At 38.1% G+C, this 21,931-nt stretch overlaps 1 protein-coding gene across 1 annotated transcript; it reads left to right on the top strand.

Annotated features, from left to right (window-relative positions):
• Positions 1-10,165: 10,165 nt before the first annotated feature.
• Positions 10,166-15,747, top strand: LOC134666676 (uncharacterized). Its single transcript, XM_063523905.1, has 5 exons — positions 10,166-10,382; positions 12,545-12,668; positions 13,739-13,891; positions 13,969-15,165; positions 15,397-15,747. Exons 1-5 carry the CDS (start codon positions 10,311-10,313, stop codon positions 15,738-15,740), a joined length of 1,890 nt encoding a protein of 629 aa, XP_063379975.1. The 5' UTR covers positions 10,166-10,310; the 3' UTR covers positions 15,741-15,747.
• Positions 15,748-21,931: the final 6,184 nt, after the last annotated feature.

Raw genomic sequence — 21,931 nt, 5'->3', positions numbered from 1 at the left:
AAAACTAGGTTTTCTAGAATATGAACGATTACTGATGACGTAGCACGTTTAATCGCAAAGAGGAGGCAGTATTTTGAAAAACAGCAAGTAACGACAAAGATGAATCTGTTGTGTTTTAGTGTAGTAGGCAAGGGGCCGATCAAATCTATTGAAATGCATTGAAAGGGTCGAGAGCATTGCTTAGGTTTACCCATTAGGCCAAGTTTTAGTTGGGTTTGGTGTTTGCAAGCTAAGCAAGTCTCGCATTTGGCAATAAAATTTGAAATATCTTTGTACATTCCTGGCCAAAAATATTTCAATTTAACTTTATTGTATGTTTTAAATGTTCCGAAATGAGCGCAAGTTGGGGTGGAATGATTTTCTGTGATAATGGGTATTCTGTACTCTAGTGGGATAACTTCTTTCCAATTATACTCAGATTGGAGTAACGAAGGGGTTTTTGAGTATCGGTATAATTTATTATTATGTATTATGTAATCTGGAGTGGTGTTGGGGTTAGAACTGCATTTAGCGTAGATATTATTATACCAGTCGTCATTGGTATTAGAACTACTGTAGTTAATAACGTCTACTGAAGGTAAGCGTGATAAAGCGTCAGGGATTAGATGATCTTTACCACGTTTATGTTTAATTTCGAAGTTAAATGTAGATAGACGAATACTCCAGCGGGCTAGACGTCCGGTTGGATTATCTAGATGGAGAAACCATTGTAATGCGGAATGGTCTGTGTAGATTGTGAACTTTAAGCCGTTGTCAAGATAGCAACGCCAATGTTCTAGGGCTAGTAAGACACTTAAGAGTTCTCTTTCTGTAATTGAGTAATTTCTTTGGGGACCAGTTAGGGATTTGCTCATATAAGCAATGGGTTTCTCAACGCCATCAAATTCTTGGGTCAGCATGGCACCGATGCCGAAGCTGGATGCATCACAGTGGACTGCGAAGGGTTTTGAGAAGTCTGGGCAAGCAAGAACAGGGGTAGAGACTAGAGCTTCTTTAATGGATTTAAAGGCATTGTCTTCTAGTGATGTCCATTTAAATGGTGGTGCTTTTTTGGAAGTTGAGGTAAGTTTAGTTAGTGGTGCAACCTTTGTGCTGAAATCGGGGATAAAGCGTCTATACCAACTTGCTGTACCTAGGAACTTTTTAACTTCTCGAGGAGTTGTGGGAGGTGGGATGTTAAGTATTGCCTTAACCTTGTCAGGATCTGTTTGAAAGCCGTGTTCATTAACTATATAACCAAGATATTTAAGTTCTTTTTTGAAAAATGAACACTTGGGGAAGTTTATAGTAATGTTGGCTTGTACTAGCCTTTGGTAAACTTTATTAAGTAAAGTGATGTGTTCATCGAAAGTATTACTTATGATGATAATATCATCTAAGTAGGTAAATACTGAGTTATCAAGGTTTTCAGAAGGGAATAACGCATCCATAAAGCGTTGTTGGGTAGCAGGGGCATTAGTCAATCCAAAAGGCATTACGCGAAACATGTACATGCCTTTTGAGGGTACATGGAAACTAGTTTTAGGTCTATCAGAAGGGCGTAGGGGTATTTCCCAAAATGCTTTTGCTATGTCTATCGATGATAGATATTTAGCATTTTTTAGATTATCTAGAATGTCAGAAATGAGTGGGAGTTTGTAGGCATCTTTGCGCGTAATCGAATTTAGTTTACGGCTGTCGATGCAAAAACGCCACGTTCCATCTTTTTTAGGAGTTATTATGACAGGGTTTAGCCATGGGCTTTCACAGGGTTCGATAACATTAAGCTTTAGCATTTCATCAACTTCTTTGCATAAAGCTTTTTGTTTCTCTGGAGAAAGCCTATAGCATCGCTGTTTGATTGGTGGATGGTCACCGGTATCTATGTGATGTTCAATGAGGTGGGTTCGTCCTAAGGGTTTGGTTTCTGTTGAAATATTTTTAAATTTTTCAATAATAGTATCTGAAATTAACTGTTGAGTTTCAGAAAGGTTGTCATAATTAGTGATGTGTTGGTCGCAGGTGGAAATAACTAGGGTATCTATATGTTTATCAGAATATGACGTTATGTCAGGTAATATGTGGGGAGCTATATTGAATTTTCTCCAAAAATTTGTGCCTAGAATCAAGGGTTGCTTTACAGTAGGGATAACATGAGCGGTAATAATAGCCACAATATTTTTGTACGAAATTGGTAGTTGAATTGTACCAATAGAGTATATAGGGTAGCCGTCGGCTACAGAGCCTACGACTTTATGGTCGTAATTTATGGTAAAATTGTGGGATAAGAGAATTTTATGGGAATTATTTCCGAAAATAGTTAAAGCACTGCCACTGTCTAAGAGGCCACATAAAGTTAAATTATTTGTCTGGATGTTGACATAAGGTCGTTCATCGTATGGATCTTGAGTGAAAAGTGCTGATGTAGTATTGTATGATGACGTAAATAATTTAATGGTATCTAACCATTGGTTCCATTCTGTAGCAGTAGTTTTATTTAAGTTACTTTTCTCCTTTATGCGTTTTTTGGAAATTTATGGCAAACTGTACATTTTGCAAAAGTGACATTTTGTTTGCCACAGCGGAAGCATACTATATTTTTACTTGTACAAATATCTAAAGAATGATCGTTTGTTCTGCAACGCGGACAGGAGTAACGTAACGTAGAAGGTGGTGCTGTTACAGTATGGACCGGTTTATTAAATGGGAATGGTGGTATGTACGGTTGGGAAGGGGGGGTATGGTTAGAATCTTGTTGAATGTTGGTATAGTTGCTAGAGCTATAAGTAGAGGTAGTATTACAGCTTTCGTACCATTTGCACGATTGGAATAATGTGTCTATAGACGTAACATCTGTAGGAACTAATCTGGAACTGTAATAAGGGCTCATGTTTCTACGGAGGATATCTATTTTTTGTTTTTCAGAAAGGGGTTCATGTAATTTGGAAAAGAGGGCTTCCATGGCTGAAAAATACATTATTATTCGTTCATGTTGTTTTTGTTTACGGGAATGTATATTTTGTAGAGTCTGGCTACTGAAATTTTACCTAAATTATTGGCGGGAAATTCAAAAAATCTTGGGCTGGTCACACTTTGCTTAGTAGGAATTATAGTTTTGATACTAGATAATATTTTTGGTATTCTGTGCACAAGTAAGGTACCTATGGAAATAAGCTAAATAAAAGTTTACGTGCACTCAAAGTCAGCTTACATAATTTCTACCACTATTTAAAGTACAGTCAACAACAAACACATATGTTTACGTTCCAATATTTAGATTTTATAGATATTTTTCAGAACTTTTAGTTTATCCGTTTTTTTATACACTTGTCCTATTTATGAGATTCAGGCATTAATAAATTCACGTACTTAATCAAAGTAATAGGCAAATGTTAGAACTAGTACTTAAAGTATAAAAATATTTATAGAGCAACAACCTCCTAATTTGTTTACATTTGGTTAGGAGTTGTAAACATTGCAGTTTTTCGTTATACAACGCTACACGTCGACTTCGCACATTGTCGTAATTATTTACGAGCTTAAATAATAGTTTGCGAACATCACTCAGTATGGAAATTATTAATATTATTAACAATAAACCCCTTATAAACCGCAAACAATTTGAATGAATGACATAAATTGACAACTCACTTTTAGCTTTTTTTTAAATCATAGACAATTGGTGATACAACAACGAAATATCTGTCAACAATTTTTGGCTAGCCAGACTCTAGTAAGTTGTGGTCATGGTCATGCAATTCGAAATCTTTTAAGAAGTGGGTTTTAAATGATTTCCAATCTGTAAGGGTTGTTTTCTTTGACCTATACCAATCTAAAGGAGTGCCTGATAAAAAATCGTATATATATTTGTGTAAGCGTTTGTCGTCAATGTTACGCGCTATTGCAAACTCTTCGATGTTTCGAATAAAATCATAAGGGCAACTATCGCCTTTATAGTTGAATTTTTTAAAATCGCTTGGTTTTGCTTCAGAGAGGTTGGTTAATTTTCGAGCAAGTAGGTCTAAATTTGTGGAATCATCTATCAAAGAGGTTGCTGACGCGTAAGTTGACGTTGTTGTTGACGGTTGTGACATGTTAAATTTTGTTTGACATTTTGACAAAAATTCGCATATTTTCGAATAGTTGTCAATAATTTCTGGAGATAATTCAGTGGTAATATGGAGACGTTCTATTCTGTTATATAAATGAAATAAGAAAACCGCTATTCTATCGTGCTTCGCTTGGTTGGTGGTCGCAAGCTGTAGCTGAGAAGAAACTATTGTGAGGCATCTGCTAATTTCGGTGATATCCTGTTCAAGATCATATGGGCTGGAGAGATTCGAACACGGGTCCGCGAATAAATTTGGAGTGAGGAGCTGTCTTAAATCATCAGCCTGCGCGGTGGCTGGGAACTGAATGTTCCTGAGTTTGAGCTCATAGATGAGTTCAGGTTTATTTAATAGTGCTGGATTCATTGTTTATTAAAGTGGATACCTATTATGAAGAGAATAATTGATGTTATCAATATAAATAAAATATGTAGTTATTAAATTTTATTTTTTATTGAATCGAAAGGAGAAGTTTATTGTGATATTAGGCTTAGTTGTGTATATTTATTTAATCGGGTGAAGGATAAGCTATCGGATTATCTCCAACAGTACTGCCGTAAGTCAGGATTGGTTCGCACTTCAGTGACTCCAAGGAGTTTTAAAAACACTTAGGATTGAAACCAATTTGTGAGATTTCAGTGGAAATCTTGGATTGTGTAATTGTATGTGATAGATGTTTTGTGTAATCACTATGTTAAGAGTTTTGTTACGTGGCGCGACAAAAAGCGTAGGACGCTGGCATAATAGGGATTAGAAAATAGATATAGATAAATTGGTATAAGATGATGAATGATGATAGATGTATATGTAATTGGTTATTTAAGGGGGGAATCACACTTAAACGGTCGTGTTTAGAAACTTGGGAAGTACAGTCCCGTCAGCCGTTACAGTGTACAATCAAGAAAACACTGTCAAACTCATTAGGGTGACTATGATATCGGTGCGATTTGGATCGGTCTTACAGAATTGTTATTACGTACTTAATGTAAAAATAAGTTTACCTAAATAGTATACTAATAAATAAATAAAGATATACTTATTTCGGCATCTTTAATTATTCGATTCATGTAATGAGAGCTATATAATTGCAAAAAAATTAAATCCAAAGTCCTTAGACATTACAGACTCATGTTTATACTTACTTACATAATATTTAATTACTGAAACGTTAATTCTAACTATTTATATAGATGTAATCGATTCTATATAGGTTGGACACACATTTCCGTCAGTATACAAAGGCGGCAAATTTGAAAATTTTGTTGCAGACCACAAATCTACGATGACGCTTACGCTTAAAGAATAGCTTAAGTATGCAAAAGGGAAGTCATCACGTATATGAACACACCATGAGTATGATAGTGATAGGTATTTTGTTAAGCATAAATAGTGTAAGATGCCGGTTTACACAGTTAAATGTAAGTTTTTATTTCGTTGTGTGCTAATATTTTATTATTTTAGTCAATACTCAAGATAATTTCGTGTATAAACATAAATTGTTACGCCACGCTACGCTAGGGCTTGACAAAATGAGTGGTATCGATAACTAGTCGGTATAGTATTAATTTATAAGGTAATTTGCGATACAAGTGTTGAAAGTAAGAATCAAATTCGTAACGAGTGGTGATAAATTAAAACACGACCGAAGGCAGTGTTTTTAATCGACACGATTTGCGAATTACCTAGTTACGTAGTACAACGTTTTACCCCATCCTGGATATCTGTCTCGCTCTCTCTTATAGCTGTGTTTTTGATGTAGGTACGGCGGACCACACCTTCCTCACAATCGACCATGATCGCGATTCAATACGCCCATCCCATCTGTAACAGCTTTTATAACGACTAAAAGCTGTTATAACGACTAAATTAAGTAAGGTTGTTGTGAAGCGTTTTACAGGAGAGAAAAGAACTATATCCATCTCTTTTCTGGGACAATTATACTAGCATAGGAAAAATACAGTATGATTCTCTCTGATTATGTACGAATGAGAAAAGATCCTGGCCAAACTATACATTCAATCTTATGCTAATATCCCACATACATATGACTTATGGTCACCCTAATTAGAAAGAGATGGAGGGCTCAGGTTTGATGTCTCATGTGGACACACTTTTTGGCCAGTGTACACTATCCCGTTTACTCTCTACGTCCGTGATTTTTATTAACAAAAACCGCAAGTTTTATGTATATAATATTTTCAAAACACGATAAAACCGTACATAAAACCACAAGGAAAATTATATTCAACATTGTTCGGTTTTGTCAGCGGGAAGAAAACGGCTAAAAGCCGACTATCGACTTAGTCGCGGAACGTGTTTCCGCTATTCGCGGGTATTGATGTTGTATTTAATATTAAATAATTACTTACCTATTTAATAAGCCCCCTAAGTAACTTGTCTCCGGTACATAATCGGTAAGTATATTCATTCAAAATATATTAATTTTCATAAATATGCAGGTCATTCATGATCTTTAAAATAACTGACAAATAGTCTTGATACTTGCCATTTTATGCATATTTATATGTAATTTCTTTTTCAGGATTGTGTAAAAGTACCTACGGTATCTCGAATAAAAGACCGCTAAGTAGGTGATATGCAAGAATTCGTAATCTACGTGCCGGATTCAAGCACATCCAGTTCAGATGAAGATAGTTCTATGAGTGTCCCTGGTTGTTCTGAAGTTAGCTCAAACATAAGTGACATTGAATATTTTAATTCTGAGATCGATTACAAATAATAAAACTTTTTGTAATAAAATATTTCTTTATTTGTAGGTTCTGTTAGTTACGAAATTATATTTCATATTTAGCAGTGACTTTTCGGCGAAGTAAAATATCGTGAGATGAGAGAACCGGACATATCCCAATAAGGCCTACCTACTTATGCACTATTTTTATTCATATTCATATTTATTATTAATAATGTACACATACATTACAAGTCAAGTTTACAATGGGTGAAATATATCCCAGATAAAATTACAGTTCTATTGCCCAATTTCTACCCGATCTACCCGGTTTTAATAACTGTTGGACTGCACAGATTAGGCAGTACGTAAATGAGACTCTATCTTGTTTGGTACTAAAATTACAGTTGTATTGGGCAGATTCTTAACTAGTTTTAGCAGTTTTGTCAATCGCACTGTCACTTTTTAGTATCTGAGATATAAAAACAAGTGTGTTTTAAAAAGAAAACTAGTGCCTTCGCTAAATCAGAGGATTGAGTTGACGAGCCGACACCACCACCAGGCTCCGTTTAGTAAGCCGTGGTAAAAAACCGGAACAAAAGGGATTCAAGTATCATGACCTTTAGTGTCGTACTATAATCACGTGACCAGTGTTGTCAGCATAGCAAAAAAACCATAAAATAGCACTGGCGCGCCCTCAAATCCCACGACTCTTCTCTTTCCGCACAGACTCTATCGTCTTGGGTCGCTCATTCGTTTTTCGTCAAGTTCTTAAATTAGTCCTATTCTGCTTTCGTCACCCATTCTACATTCGTCACAACAGTCGGTTCAATGTAGAATGCGTGACAAAAGCAGAATAGGACTAATTTAAGAACTTGACGAAAAACGAATGGTATGACCAAAGAGTAGTATGACCCAGGACGATACCAGAAAAAAATGAAGCAATTTAAAAAAAATTGGTGCGGAGGTTTATCGTCCCATAGAAAATTTGAATTTCGTGCCTTTTCTACTGATAAAGTGGTTAGACAGGTATAAAATAAAATAGCCCACCTAATTTCGAATTAATCTATAGTTGGTCAAACCAATTTGTCAGTAAGATCCAGGAAAACTATATTCATCCTTTTCTTTTGGGTGCTATAGACCGACCGCTTAAATGAGTCCTCGCCTGCGCGGTACGCGGGCGACGGGGAATGACGACTTAGGGTGGCGGGGAAGATGCGGGCGGCAGGCGGTGCGTACGGCGGCGCTCTCATTTAAGCGGTCGGTCTCTAGTAGCTCTCTCTATCTATGAGTGAAATGAGACAGTCCTTTGACAAACTATAAATTTAGAATTTGTAATCGTTTAACTTAACAAAACATGTCCTTAGGGACATTTTTTCTTAAACGATTGCAGGGGCATCTGCCTTAAGCTTTGCGCTTTTATTCTCATTAGCATTCACTGGCTTTTTCCAATATTTCCCTATTTATGGTACAGATGGCAGTCGCTTGTGTACTGACTATGAGTCTGTGCGGAAAGAGAAGAGTCGTGGAATATAAAATATAAGGGAACCAAAACCAATACAATCTATGACTCTTCTCTTTCCGCTAATTATTGCGATTACTTATGTTACCAAAACCACACCCGCTTTAGGAGACGGCAGAGGCGTAACTAGGGGGGGGGTTGGAGGGGGCAAGTGCCCCGGGCGCCGTCCAAGGGGGGGGCGCCAAAATGGGCAAAAGACTACCCCTCATCCTGGTAATCTGGCCCACAGCTCAGAAAAGCAAAGAGAAAGCCGATCTTTTAGGTACTCTTTTTTGCCTAGAACTCGACCTTAAAAGACGACGGTAGCGCCCTACCGCCCACCATCCTTCAGTGCGAATACTCTATGCCAGAAACTTCTATCAAGCAGAGGGATATTCGGTAGGAGTTGCTATGCTTTCATTTTATAAGGCGAGCGGGCCGAGTGCTTCAGAGAGTTCAGAGCTGTGTTCCGTGTTAGCGCGTCTTTTCCCTCAGGGGTCTCCTGTCGGGAAGTTACCATTTTATGGACAGTCCAAGAGACTACCTATGCAAATGGATCCCTAGCCCTTTGTCCGGCAGGCGCATATATATGAGCCGTAGTAGACGGAACCTACTCCAATAGCTGCTGCTGCATATCTGTGACATGTTGTCTATCGGACGACAGTAGGTACGGGGATTCCTATATAGGCTGGTTAAAAATAACTACATTCCCGTTGCCAGGGAGGTTTTGGGATTATACTGAGCAACTTTTACTACGGGACCAACCCCTAAATCTCAAAAAAAAAAGTTTACCCTCCCATAGAAAATGGACCAACCAAAATGTATGAACCAGCCAAATTTTTTTTTCGCGACTGAGGGGTTGGTCCCATAGTAAAAGTTGCTCATTATAATCCCAGAACCTCCCTGGCAACGGGAATACAGTTATTTTTTAGCCACCCTGTATACAGGATGTTCTCTACCGCTCGTAGGTAAGTACAATGAGCTGTTGTCTGAAGAATTGTTTGACATGCTGCCTAGTTGCCAACGGTGACAGCTTGCCATCACTGCACCGCTCGCCGTATTAGGATAGGCAGAGTGTTTATCCTCACACCCTAGAACCTAAATGGTCGCGTACTGTGCGGCTTAAGAGGAATTCCTTCCACAGTGGTCGGGAGGAAATTTGTCGAAAAAAGGGAGCTCATTCCACAATAAATTGATTAAGTTCCTTTTTCTCGAGAGGCTACAGTATGGAGATCTCCAAAAAAGTGCATAAGTTTTAAAATGGTCGGCAACGCGCTTGTAACTCTTTTGGAGTGTAGACGTCCATATGATGCGGTGACCACTTACCATCAGGTGGGTCGTAAACATGTTACCCACCGATGTCACAGAATAAATAATAGTACTAGTTACAGAAGACTCACTCTCTAACAAAACGCGTCTGTCACGATCAGCGCAGATATGGCCGCTAGGTGGCGACAGCGCCACGCGCGGCTTATGGCAAACCCCAAAATTGGGGTCGAACGGATGGACTTTTAACTGCCTGTAGCAAAGCGACGACATCGCGGAGTGAGCCACGCCTGCCGATGTATTAAAAAAACACATATACACTGTATTGTCTAAATTAAAATTAATTTTAGTTAAAAAAAAAGTAACCCTTTTGAAGTTCATTTCGTTTGTGTGGGGGGGGGGGGGCGCAAATTTGGTGCCTGCCCCTGGCGCCATATCCTCTAGCTACGCCTCTGAGGAGACGTCTTTCAATATATCCAACCGCACCATAGAATGGGTTTCTATGGCATAACTAGGCTAGGTAGCCCACAACAAAAACAAATGAACACGCAAATCGAAGTAACATCGAGTTCCAGTTTCAAGATAAGATAACTAAGAAACTACGTAAGTACATGTTCGGCTTTCCGATAACAGGGCTAGTGTCCTCTGTCAATACGTCAACATGCTGTCTACAATATGCATTAATTAAATTCCTTAATACATAATAGTGACTGTGATACCATTATGACGTTAAAGAGTGTTATGAAGATGCAAGAGGAATAGCTAGATGGAAATTGAAGCAAGATCTCAGGACTCAGTTTGGCGCTGGTCACTTCTGTTTTCTGTTGTGCTGTTAAACGTATGTATTTTGCAAACTTTACTTCTCTGGGACCTCCTGCAATAATGATTTCATATTGAGAGGCATATAAAGAAATTTCGTTTTTCGCGGTTATTTAAACTGGATTCCGTGCGCCATTAGGGTAATTGCGCTCGTTGGCGTCCATCTCTAGATCTCGCCCACTTGACAGATCTGAAAACCTACCTTAGGTACAGCACAAATTTGGACTTATTGCAATCACTATAAACCTATAATGTCTAAACAATAGATCTATGTACATAAAAATGATATTTCGCAAGTAGCGAATTAAAAGTAAGCACTTAAAATACATATATTATTTGTTACTCTGACAAGTGACTATCTAGGGACGGAAACTAGCGCATTGACATCTAGATCACTGGGGAGATACCTAGTTAATACAATAACAAAGTAGATATTTTCTTTACCTGACAATATTTTGCAAATAACAGTTTTGCGTCTTTTATACATTCCTTTTATAAGGCTTTGTTCTGATGACGCCGTTCGGAAGGAAATGATTAAAAAATTGTTGTGATACGTAGGTCTGATAATATTGCGCAAAAACTTGCGTAGATATAAAGGTACTTACACTTACATTCATAATGCAAAATGTTTGAAATCAAGCTATCGTTTTATCACAATGACCGTGACGCCACTCTATCTAACATCATGTCTTGATAAACTACTGTAGTTCATGTACCATCGCCCACACTGTTAACTGACCTTTCGTAAACCTTATTACAAAAGGCATACGGTCCACCATTGGACAGTTAAGAGTGTTGCTGTTAGAACTGCATGTGTACGGAGATGACCCTAAACTCGTATTATTTTCGTAAGTCTTATTTCATCAAATCCCTTCTGCCTTCGTGAGATGACATAATTATCTATGTCATATCATATCACAAGTTGGAATGCAAAGCTACAAACATTGACATAATATATATCGACAAAGTATTGTATTGACATAGTTAGACATTGTATTTTCTTGCAAGTTAAGAGTCCCCAGCAAGCTCGGTCCTCTGTACAAACATGTTACGTTCTCATTTTAAAACGATTGGCTAGATTGGTCTGAAACTTTGTACTTACAATAATAGGATAAGATATACCTATATCTAGTCTAATTAGTTTATGCAACTACCTACAGAGTTAAAAAATATTTCTATTTAGTTTGTTTTACTGACTTATTAGCTTCAGCTTCATTGCTAACGTGACAATCGATTTCAAAGCAGATTGCTTCCGATATCAGCTCGCCGCATTGATTGATCGGTAATTATCGTTCAACAACGTTTCCACTCAACAATCAGTGTGATATCGTTGATATCCTATCTTCAGAGAGCAGAGACAAGAAATCTTCATACAACGCCGTAAAATTGAACGTAAAAGACAGCCGTGACAGGCACAATATCACATAAAAGCATAATAAGACGTTTTAGGTATGGAAAGGCTTTCCTGCTGCAGGAATTTTAGCTTCAAACTACAGTTTAATGATGCCTTATTAGGATGTAACACCTTCATACCTACTGACATTTGCATAGTTATATCATGCACGATGTCAGAACTCAAACTAGGTACCTGCCTATTGACCAAAATATCTCGTGATAAATTGGGTGCCTTTTATCCCTTGGTTCACAATCCACTACTGTATCGCCATAGGTATACAGGGTGGAAAGATAAGTCGGGCCCTGGAGGGAAACTAGGTAGGTACCTTAAATCCTTAAGCTGGCTCATTTTACTTAAAGGAGACATTCCTTTATTTTTAAAAAGAAACAAAACTGCATTCAAAGTATTTTTCCTTTTTTCTTCAATTTGGCTTGTCTAAAAAAATCATAAGTACTAAATATTAGATTTTATGGATATTTTGTACGACAGACGAGTGTAAGACCTAATGTTTCTCGGATAAATGTTATCATTAACATTAACTGTATCGACTAGTAGAATAAAATTGCGAGTTTTTATTTTTTGGAATTTATTGTCGGTTCGAGTCCCGGGCGAGGCAAGCGAGTTTAAAAAAATCTTTAAATGCAGTTTTGTTTCTTTTTAAAAATAAAGGAATGTCTCCTTTAAGTAAAATGAGCCAGCTTAAGGATTTAAGGTAGTTTCCCTCCAGGGTCCGACTTATCTTTCCACCCTGTATATGAGTACATAATGTTGTATATTGTGTCCAGGTGTGCTTGCCGAACTTGGTGCTGTCGTACGGAGTGGTGCTGCTGCACGCGGTGCAGTTGGGCGTGCCGACGTGGCTCGGGCTCTCTACCCCCGTTACACATATCCTCACATACGGCTTAACGCGTAAGTTGTTAATGTTGTTATATTATAACCTGCTAGAACAATTTTGTTAGTAACAGTAGAATAGAAAAAGCGGCCAAGTGCGAGTCGGACTCGCCCATGAAGGGTTCCGTAACAGCAAGTAACATAATAAATTTGCGGTTTACGATTTATGACGATTAAAAAAAAAACTACTTACTAGATCTCGTTCAAACCAATTTTCGTGGAAGTTTGCATGGTAATGTACATCATATATTTTTTTTAGTTTTATCATACTCTGATTTTAGAAGTTACAGGGGGGGGGGGGCACACATTTTACCACTTTGGAAGTGTCTCTCGCGCAAACTATTCAGTTTAGAAGAAAATGATATTAGAAACCTCAATATCATTTTTGAAGACCTATCCATAGACACCCCACACGTATGGGTTTGACGAAAAAAAAATTTTTGAGTTTCAGTTCTATGTATGGGGAACCCTAAAAATGTATTGTTTTTTTTTCTATTTTTGTATGAAAATCTTAATGCGGTTCACAGAATACATCTATTACTTACCAAGTTTCAACAGTATAGTGCTTATAGTTTCGGAACAAAGTGGCTGTGACATACGGACGGACAGACAGACAGACAGACAGACAGACAGACAGACAGACAGACATGACGAATCTATAAGGGTTCCGTTTTTTGCCATTTGGCTACGGAACCCTAAAAACTATACTCATCCTCCTATTGCCTATGCTCCGTTGACAAGCGAGAGCGAGTCGCCAAACTTACTTGTATAGTGTCCAAAGAATATAATACTACTAGGAGATAGTGTCATTTAGATTTATTTTCCACGGGGAGGTCGGATATACGACTTTCAGGCTGTGACTGGGTTGTGGTTGTTTACTGTCTCACTTTTAAACACTATTAGATACATAGTAGGTATTCAGGCCCCTGTTTCACTACGGTGACAATTCGCAGTACATTACTACTCCACCTAGATATACCGACGTTTCTTATCGACCCAGAAATGGACAAGAAATTGTCAATTGTTATTGTTTTTTTAGCTTGTGCAAAAGAGGACTAGACTGGCTGATAAGGACTTATAATTTCCAGAATGCTGGTGCCGCGAAGCAGCAGATTCGTGGGGCGGGCCGCTGGGTTACCGCGCGATGGCAACGGCGGGACTTCTGCTGAACGTGGCCGGACTGGTGGCCTGCGGCTTCGTGCCGATGTATGTCGTGCCCTTCGTTTACGGTGTCGCAGGAGGTAAAAAGCAAATATGAGAGATTTATACATGAAAGGAGAATCAAAGGTTAATTTTATTCAATTGATGTTTGTTTCAGGCCTCGGCTCATCACTAATATCAGCACAAATAGATGCCGTTGTGTATGACACCTACGACTCACATCTTGGAATCGTTCGTGGATTGTGTCTCGCAGGGCAGGCAGTCGGACAGGCGCTCTTTCCTCACATCATAACCGCCTTGATAGATAACTATGGATACTCGTACGCACACATAGTTCTCGGCGGAATAATGCTCCAAACTTTGCCAGCTGTTATGCTACTCAAAGTAAATCCTACTGCTACAAGACCTGTCTCATTCTCTAGGTACAGTGATCTATCCAAAACGTATGCAATTTACAGCAATGAAATCGAAAATGAATGCTACACAAACGAAATGCAATTACACGACATGGGCAGAAAGTGCTGGAAAAGTCCGTCTGATGACAACTTGCATCGGGGGGAGGTGTTGAGGATTGATGCCGGCGAGTCGTACACTACGACCACCATAACACCGCCTAATAGTCCAGAAGACACGAGAAGGAATGTCTTTGGGATCAACATTCTGCCCGATATTCTAGAAGAAACTGAAGAGAGCGAAGAAGACGAAGATGATCATAGTAATATTAAAGAAACTGACATTAATAAGAATAATAAGAGATATACTGCAGCCATTACGAGACTGAGTACTATAAGCGATAATTTAGATGATTATATAACGAGACAAGGCAGAAGAGATTCTGAAAGTGACCGGGAATGCGAGAAAAGCAGAGAATATTCAAAAATAGAAGTGACGTACGACAATGTTTCACCTATTACAGATATACAAAGGGAAAAAATTATGAAATCATTCAGTTTCCGTTGTGAATCTGCTTACGCTAGAATACGAAGAAGGCTTTGGATGCCCTCGTACAGAATGTACAGAGTACGCAGGAAACTGCAATTCACGTTGTACAGTATCAATGACACTTTCATAAAACCATTGACGAGGTCACTATGCTCTTGGAGATTTTATCCTGCCCTACTTCTTAGCTTTTCTCAATTAAGTTTGTTAGCGATATTACTAGTGCTTCTTCCAATGGTCGCCTCCCATGTCCGTCCGAAGATCACTATGACAGAGTCAAATTTTTTGATGTCTCTCCATGGGTTTACTTGGCTTTGTTTCCTACTGAGTACGCCATGGCTCACCGAAACGCCTAAAAGGAATTTCAAATATGTCGCAGTGCTCGGGCTTATTATATCTACTCTTGCATGTTTTGGTACGTATTTTACGTAGGGTCTTTATTGAGGGGCCCATAGATTACCAGTTCGCCGGACGATATCAACCTGTCCATTAATATTTAATCGCAAAAGGTGACAGTTCCGAACAACTGACAGACTGATATCGTCCGGCGAACTGGTAATCTGTGGGCCCCTTTCTTTACTTTAGATAATTATTTCGATTTTTTAAGTAGGTATGTTGTTACTAGTTTCCTGTTTGTCTTTCTCAGTTTTGGCGGCTTCAGACAGCCACGACATGTTTTCGATCGGCTGCGTTGTGGCCGGGCTGGGTTTTGGCGCCATAAGCTCATGTTGGGAGGGCGCCGTACAAGACTTCGTTGGAGTCCGAAAATGGCCAAAACTACGAAGCACTTTGGAAACAGTATCCGCCGTGTTATTAGTTACATTCTTTGTGTCTGTGTGTTTATTGACGGACATGGAAAGTAATTTACATCTATACATATTCATTTTAGGTATCATACTTTCCGTGGTGACATTCGTTTGGACTATCATAGCCGCTGTGTCAATTTATAATACTACAATTAAAATGTGCTTATTCAACAGGTTTAGATAGCCGAATATTAAATTGAATGAGAAGTTACTCTTTGTAATTAATTCTTCATACTTATATGATTTAAAAAAATATATTAAATCTTATATTAAATTATTTACATTAAACAAGAGTTTTTTGTTTGTATTCATGAAAGTTTTAATTTGATTTAGTTTCAGTACCTAGTTTTTATCATTTCGGCAGAATATTATTTTGTTACATTTGGATTAGATTTGGCTCGTTTGAAAACTCTTCATTTGTAGTGGAATAACGAAATCACAACAGTAACTTGTCCTGCCTCGCTACATAGGTATAAATTAGCGCACATCTAATCAAGAATATTTTAGAGTCTACTATTTATACCATCATGATTACGTCATCATCATATAGCAACCAGGTTTTGATCGTCTAATCCTATTCGTAAATACAGCTCTACAATCCATTACTGTAACTAGCAAATAATGAAACTACATTTAATTATGTATACATACAGGGTGCCCACGTGCCCAGTAATTGATGTATATATACCTTCTAACCACCAAGGACAGGACACCTTAGGCTGGTCCAGAAAATGCGCTTATATTTCTTGTCAATATTTCGTGGTTTTCGCGATAATCGCACTTTTCTAATTTTGTTTCCGTGTTTCACTGTAATGATCGTTTAGGCCACAAATTGTGTGTTAGAACTTTATGGTTGCTACTGCTACACCAATCTCTCTAATCAAATTTTTCTTAAAAAAATTCAACAAGTTAGATCGCTTGTGGTGGAAAAAAATATGTATGGAGAATAGAGTGGCCAACTTTCTTAAAAATAGTTTATCTAATACTGATTCTAAAATGGTATCACACATGCTATTTACATCTTTACTAAGTATATACCTATATATAGCTATCCATGCCGTAATCGGCAATGGCGACCCTAGCTAATTACGAGCGTGAGCTCTGATATGGCTGGCAAAGCCGAACTCACTCTTAAAAATTCTGCAGCAGGTGGGACAGTAAAACTGACCAGAAACATTGAAAGTGTAATTATAAGAGGGTTTCGGCCGGGACTTTCGTATCTGACGTTACTTATCAAGATCATTGCGACGAGCGTCTTCAAAGTTCTTTACGCTCGTTTTAATACGAGAACGTCATTCCGGCCGCTGAGAAGCAAACTCCTCCCATTTTCCAGGTGGTATACCGCAGGCAGTAAGGTGGCGCTTAAGCACGTCCGTCCTTGTAACGTAATAGGTGCTGCCCACCTTGCTTCCGTTTACCCGCTGATAGCTGGGAATAGAAAACGGCTTTCGGTAGTCTGCAATCAATCATACGCCAAACATGCCCACACCACCTTAGCTGACCCTTCATCAAGAGCGCCTCCATGCCAGGCATCTTGCAACGACGAAGTACTTCAGTGTTGGGGATGCGATCTTGCCATCTTATACGCAGAATGGAACGTAGACAGCGTAAGTGGAACGTGTCTAGCAAGCGAATGTCGCCTTTGTACAAACACCATGTTTCCGAAGCATATAAAAGAATCGGAAGAAACATGGCTTCGTCTGCAGCTTTAGATCGTGTGATCCCCAAACACGATGCGTTAACCGAGCGAAAGTGGACGCAGCTTTAGCAATCCTAGACTAGATGGGATCTCGGAGGCTAGTCTGTTATCCTTCCTGATTTGGCTCCCAAGATACTTGAAAGAGGACAATTCTTTACTAACAAAGATATGGCCTAGTTGATTAAAGTGAAGTATGGTGCTAGCGCTAGCTATTAAAAAAGGCAGAGGAGTTCGATTATCTCGAAAATCACGAAACTTTTACTTAACCTATAAGTGTATTTCCTGGACCAGCCTAAGGTGCGGGCTGTCGGTGGTTAGAAGGTTATCCATTAATTACTGGGCACCCTGTATAGTATATATATTAGAAGGAAAACTAACAATAACAGAATCCAAATCTACATACAGTTTTATCTGTTTGTGAAGACCTACAATATTTCCCAGAGGAAATGAGGATAAACCTACGTAATTAGTCAACGAGATAAGATGTTATGCATAGATACTAAAAATAATGTCACATTTGTTTGGTTTGCACTAATTCTTAGGGTTCCATATAGAAAAAAAAACTATCTAAGTTACGGTAATACGCCTATAAATATGTGATGAATGTGGATCTCAAGATCAAAAAACAATAACAACTACACTTTGCTTACCTCCAGTTTGGGTTATCAGATTATGACGACATGATTTGATTTTCTAGGCGAGTCTTAAGAGGAACGGGAACGATCTATTCTCTACTTACAAGCGAAAAACAGTTTCATACAAATTTTAAAATGCTCCTACCTAATAATAAAAAAATAAAACGGTCGGGCTAGCTATGATTAAAATATATCAAATTGTGTAAAAATATTTTCTATAATGTTAATATCCAGAGAGGAAAATTGGAACTACTCGTACATTTGTATGGAGGCGGTTTCGGGGCAGTCGTCCCCTTTCGTCTTAACCTCGAGAGACCCACCAAACAAAGATTTCTAATTTTTAATTTGAACCTTTAAATAAATTAGAACGAATTTCGTTTGTTTTAAAAAGCAATGAAATAAAAGGAATGCTACTTTATATGGTTCATAAAAGGTTCACATTAGATTACTAGACCAGCGGTGGAACAAAAATGGGTTTTGATAACATTAAAGTTTTTTCTTTTTTGATATGTTATTGTAAGCATGTTAAATAACATTCATGTAAAAAGTTAGAAAATTTTAGGTGGAGCGTTCGGCCATATTTAAATTTTCAATTTTTGCTAAATAACTATGTAAATATAAAATTAAAGTTACAAAAAACTTTAACATATTCAATAACACTTTAATTTATTCACAATATTCGGTTTTTAGAAATCTGGAACAGCTGCTTTCTGGTGAACGTAAAAACAGGAATTATTATGTAAATACAGAATTAGAGTAGCTGATATTGCAAAATTACGATATTATCTATCAACTTAGTATACATGTAAAAAGTTAGAAATGTAGACAATGTGCTTGTCTAGATATTGATTTCTCGTTAAGCAGTATAGCCAATATTGAATTAAAGTTTGTAGAGTTAATATTACACGGTCATAATAAAGATCTTACTTCTCACACAAAAGATTAGAAATATAAAATCACGGCGACACTAAATACTGATACGTAAGTATGCATTCCGAGCTTATATTAAGTTACATTTCAAACGCGCGGCGTTTGCGCGCGCCGCGCTGTGCGCCGTGGCAGGAGGCAGCGATCGACGGTCGCGGGCTAGCGGTTAGCGCGGTGCCCTTAAAAATACGCAAAGCGTTTATAAAATTATTATCAATGGTAAATAGTTATTTTACACAGTACACTAATGGAAACTTACCTTCCCTTATTTATTTCTATATGTACTAGGGATTGCCCGCGGTTTCGTTTACGTAGAATTCGTTATCGTGTTAAGTATAGAAATAATAGATACATTTGAAAATTATTTTAGGTGCATTGTCATACAGATAACTACCCTTGTTAAAGTATTCTTCAAATTCAATACACAGGTGTCATTTCAATATAATTTTGCTTAATTTGGCGCTTTTAGGTTATAAATGACTAGCGACATACATTTTATAAGAGCGATCATCTCCGATAATATTTACTTTATCATAAAATCAATTTCAAACTAACGTTATTCAATATTTATCATTTTAAAGTCAATATTACCAACCAACTGATCCAATTTACCTACGGTAACAACTCAAAATTTGCATCAAATTAAATGCCACTTTTCTTATCCGTTTCGAACAATCAAGAGGGCCTTTACGAGCTGATGTGGTGAAAATTTTATTTAACCTTCGTCCCTTGAAACCTTCACTACGCTCAAGGTTCAACTTTACGAACCACTCGCTCCGCTCGTGGTTCAATTTTAGAATGTTTGAATTTGTGAATGTGCTTCCTGCCTCGCACAGCCAAACTGTGGAATGAACTGTCCGATACGACCTTCAAACCTTCAAAGACCCCCATCTTAAAGGTCGGCAACGTGCTTGCAACCCTTCTGGTGTTGCGGGTGTCCATGGGCGGCGGTAACCGCTAACCACCAGGTGATCCGTCTGCTCGTTTGCCTCCTATTTAATAAAAAAAATTGTTTCGCTTGTTTGGGTATCAATATTAGCACGAGCGGTTAATCAACAACTTTTCCCCTTGTAAAACAAATAAATAAGGTAGGTGAGGTGCAGGCATATGAGGCCCGGCGGGTAACAAGGCCCAGCATTCAAAAATAGCAGTTGCTCCCTATTATTCCCAATTATTCTGAATTTGTACTTGTTGCTAAGAAGGCCCACTGTCAGTGCAGGTAAAAAGGTCTAGTCCCGGTAGCAGAAGGTCTAAGGTCCTGTTTTCTAAGGGGACCTTGCATTTTGGAGACAAAGCAAACCGCTTGGAACAGGTGTTTCTGGGAGTGATCTGAGCCGATTAAGCCCGGTTGCCAAGAGGTTCCACCCAGCAGGTGGGCAGGGGAGGGGGGGCAAAAGTGGCTCCGGCGCGCCTCACTCTAAGCTATATATCTGCATACATCTAGCAACTATATCAAGTTTGGTGTCTTTTTCGTGTAATTCGAGGATGAAGAATTCATTTCTGTGACTAAATTTTCACTCTTCCATACAAAAAAATCGAGAAATTAAAAATTCCAAAAAAATCTTTTCACTTCTTTTTTCGAAAATCTTCTACAAAATTAAAACTATGAGGATTTGCTCTAGAAAAAAAATACCTGTGAATAGCCCAGTTATCCTACTATATAGAATAGTAAACTTGTTAAACATTTTTTTTTCATAACTCTGATAAAAAAAATTTTTTGTGGTGTCGCGCGGCGTACCTGCATTGTAAGAGCGGTATGCAGCGTTTAGGATTTTTAAGTATGTTTCGATGGTTTCTGATAAGTTGTTATTCTTCTGGTTGTAGAAAATTACTTCTGGACGTGATATATATACAAATATAAATTAAACGTATAAATATAGATGTTGGGAAAACTTTCGCCAATAGAGTTATTATAAATGTGATAAAATTAACAAAGCAGATGTTTGATTAAAATGCGGGTTAAAATACGAGTAAGATATATATTGTTCGCAATTGCCACTATATGCCCATGGGTCCGTGCATTTTAGTTTTTTCTTAACGCAGTTGCACCTCCCTGCGCATTTTGTTTTGCAGCGGCAACGAATAAGCTCTAAACAAGCAGCAGCCGCCGCAGGTAGGCTTGTACATATGGGCTCCCAATAACCATTTTGTTTGGACCAGCTCCAGTCAGCAGGACATGGAAGCTGTTGCTGAGGGGCTATAATCTGTCCCCAAACATAGCCTCCTTGGTAAACTGCACGGAGAAATATGTTTACGTGGGTAGGGCATCTTCCATTGGATGCAGATTCTCTAACTGAAGATTTTTTTTGTAAAAAGTACTTTTCGGCACTCTTTTGCACTCGTACTTGTACCTGATGTACTCGTAAAATCAGTAACAAAATACTATGCATTTTGTTAAAATAACGTCTAGGGGCCAATTCACACCTCGTAATTCAAATCTGTCCATACTTACTATTGTAAGACTCTTACTTGCCATACAAGACAATAACAATTTTTATCAATATTGGCAATGCCTGCTCAATATTGCCTTGTTTGCCGTATTTAAACCCCTCCGTTACGGCAGGATATGCGCTCCAAGCTTGAAATACGCTTTTTTCCCTGTCCATACAAAAAAGAAACAGTGTCGCAACCTGAAAAGGTGTGGAAGAATGACAAGACTTCTGACCTTTCTGGTCCTGTAAAATAAATTATATATCTATGCGTTACAAATAAAATCATATATTTAAAGAAAGTTTGCAGCACTTGACCAATTGCCCTGGTGAGCTGTCTCGTATACTGCGGTGACATATTTATTTTATTTACAATTAATGGAGGATTGGCACAGGAAAGAATCACCTGTTCCTCTCGTGCCATGCTATTGCATTTTCTTAAGCTAACGTTTGTAGTTCTTCCATTAATTGTAAATAAAATAAATAAATATGTCACCGCAATAAGAGACAGGTCAACTGGGCTAATGGTCACGTGCTGCAAACTTTCTTTAAATATATGATTTTATTTGTAACTCATAGATATATGATTTATTTTACAGGACCAGAAAGGATAGTAGTCTTGCCATTCTTCCACGCCTTTTCAGGTTACAACACAGTTTCTTTTGTGTGTGGAAAGGGAAAAAAA

Source organism: Cydia fagiglandana, chromosome 8 (genome assembly GCF_963556715.1).
Source record: "Cydia fagiglandana chromosome 8, ilCydFagi1.1, whole genome shotgun sequence".
NCBI lineage: Eukaryota > Metazoa > Arthropoda > Insecta > Lepidoptera > Tortricidae > Cydia > Cydia fagiglandana.
Note: the sequence above shows the minus strand (reverse complement) of the source record. Positions and strands in the feature narration are given on the sequence as shown.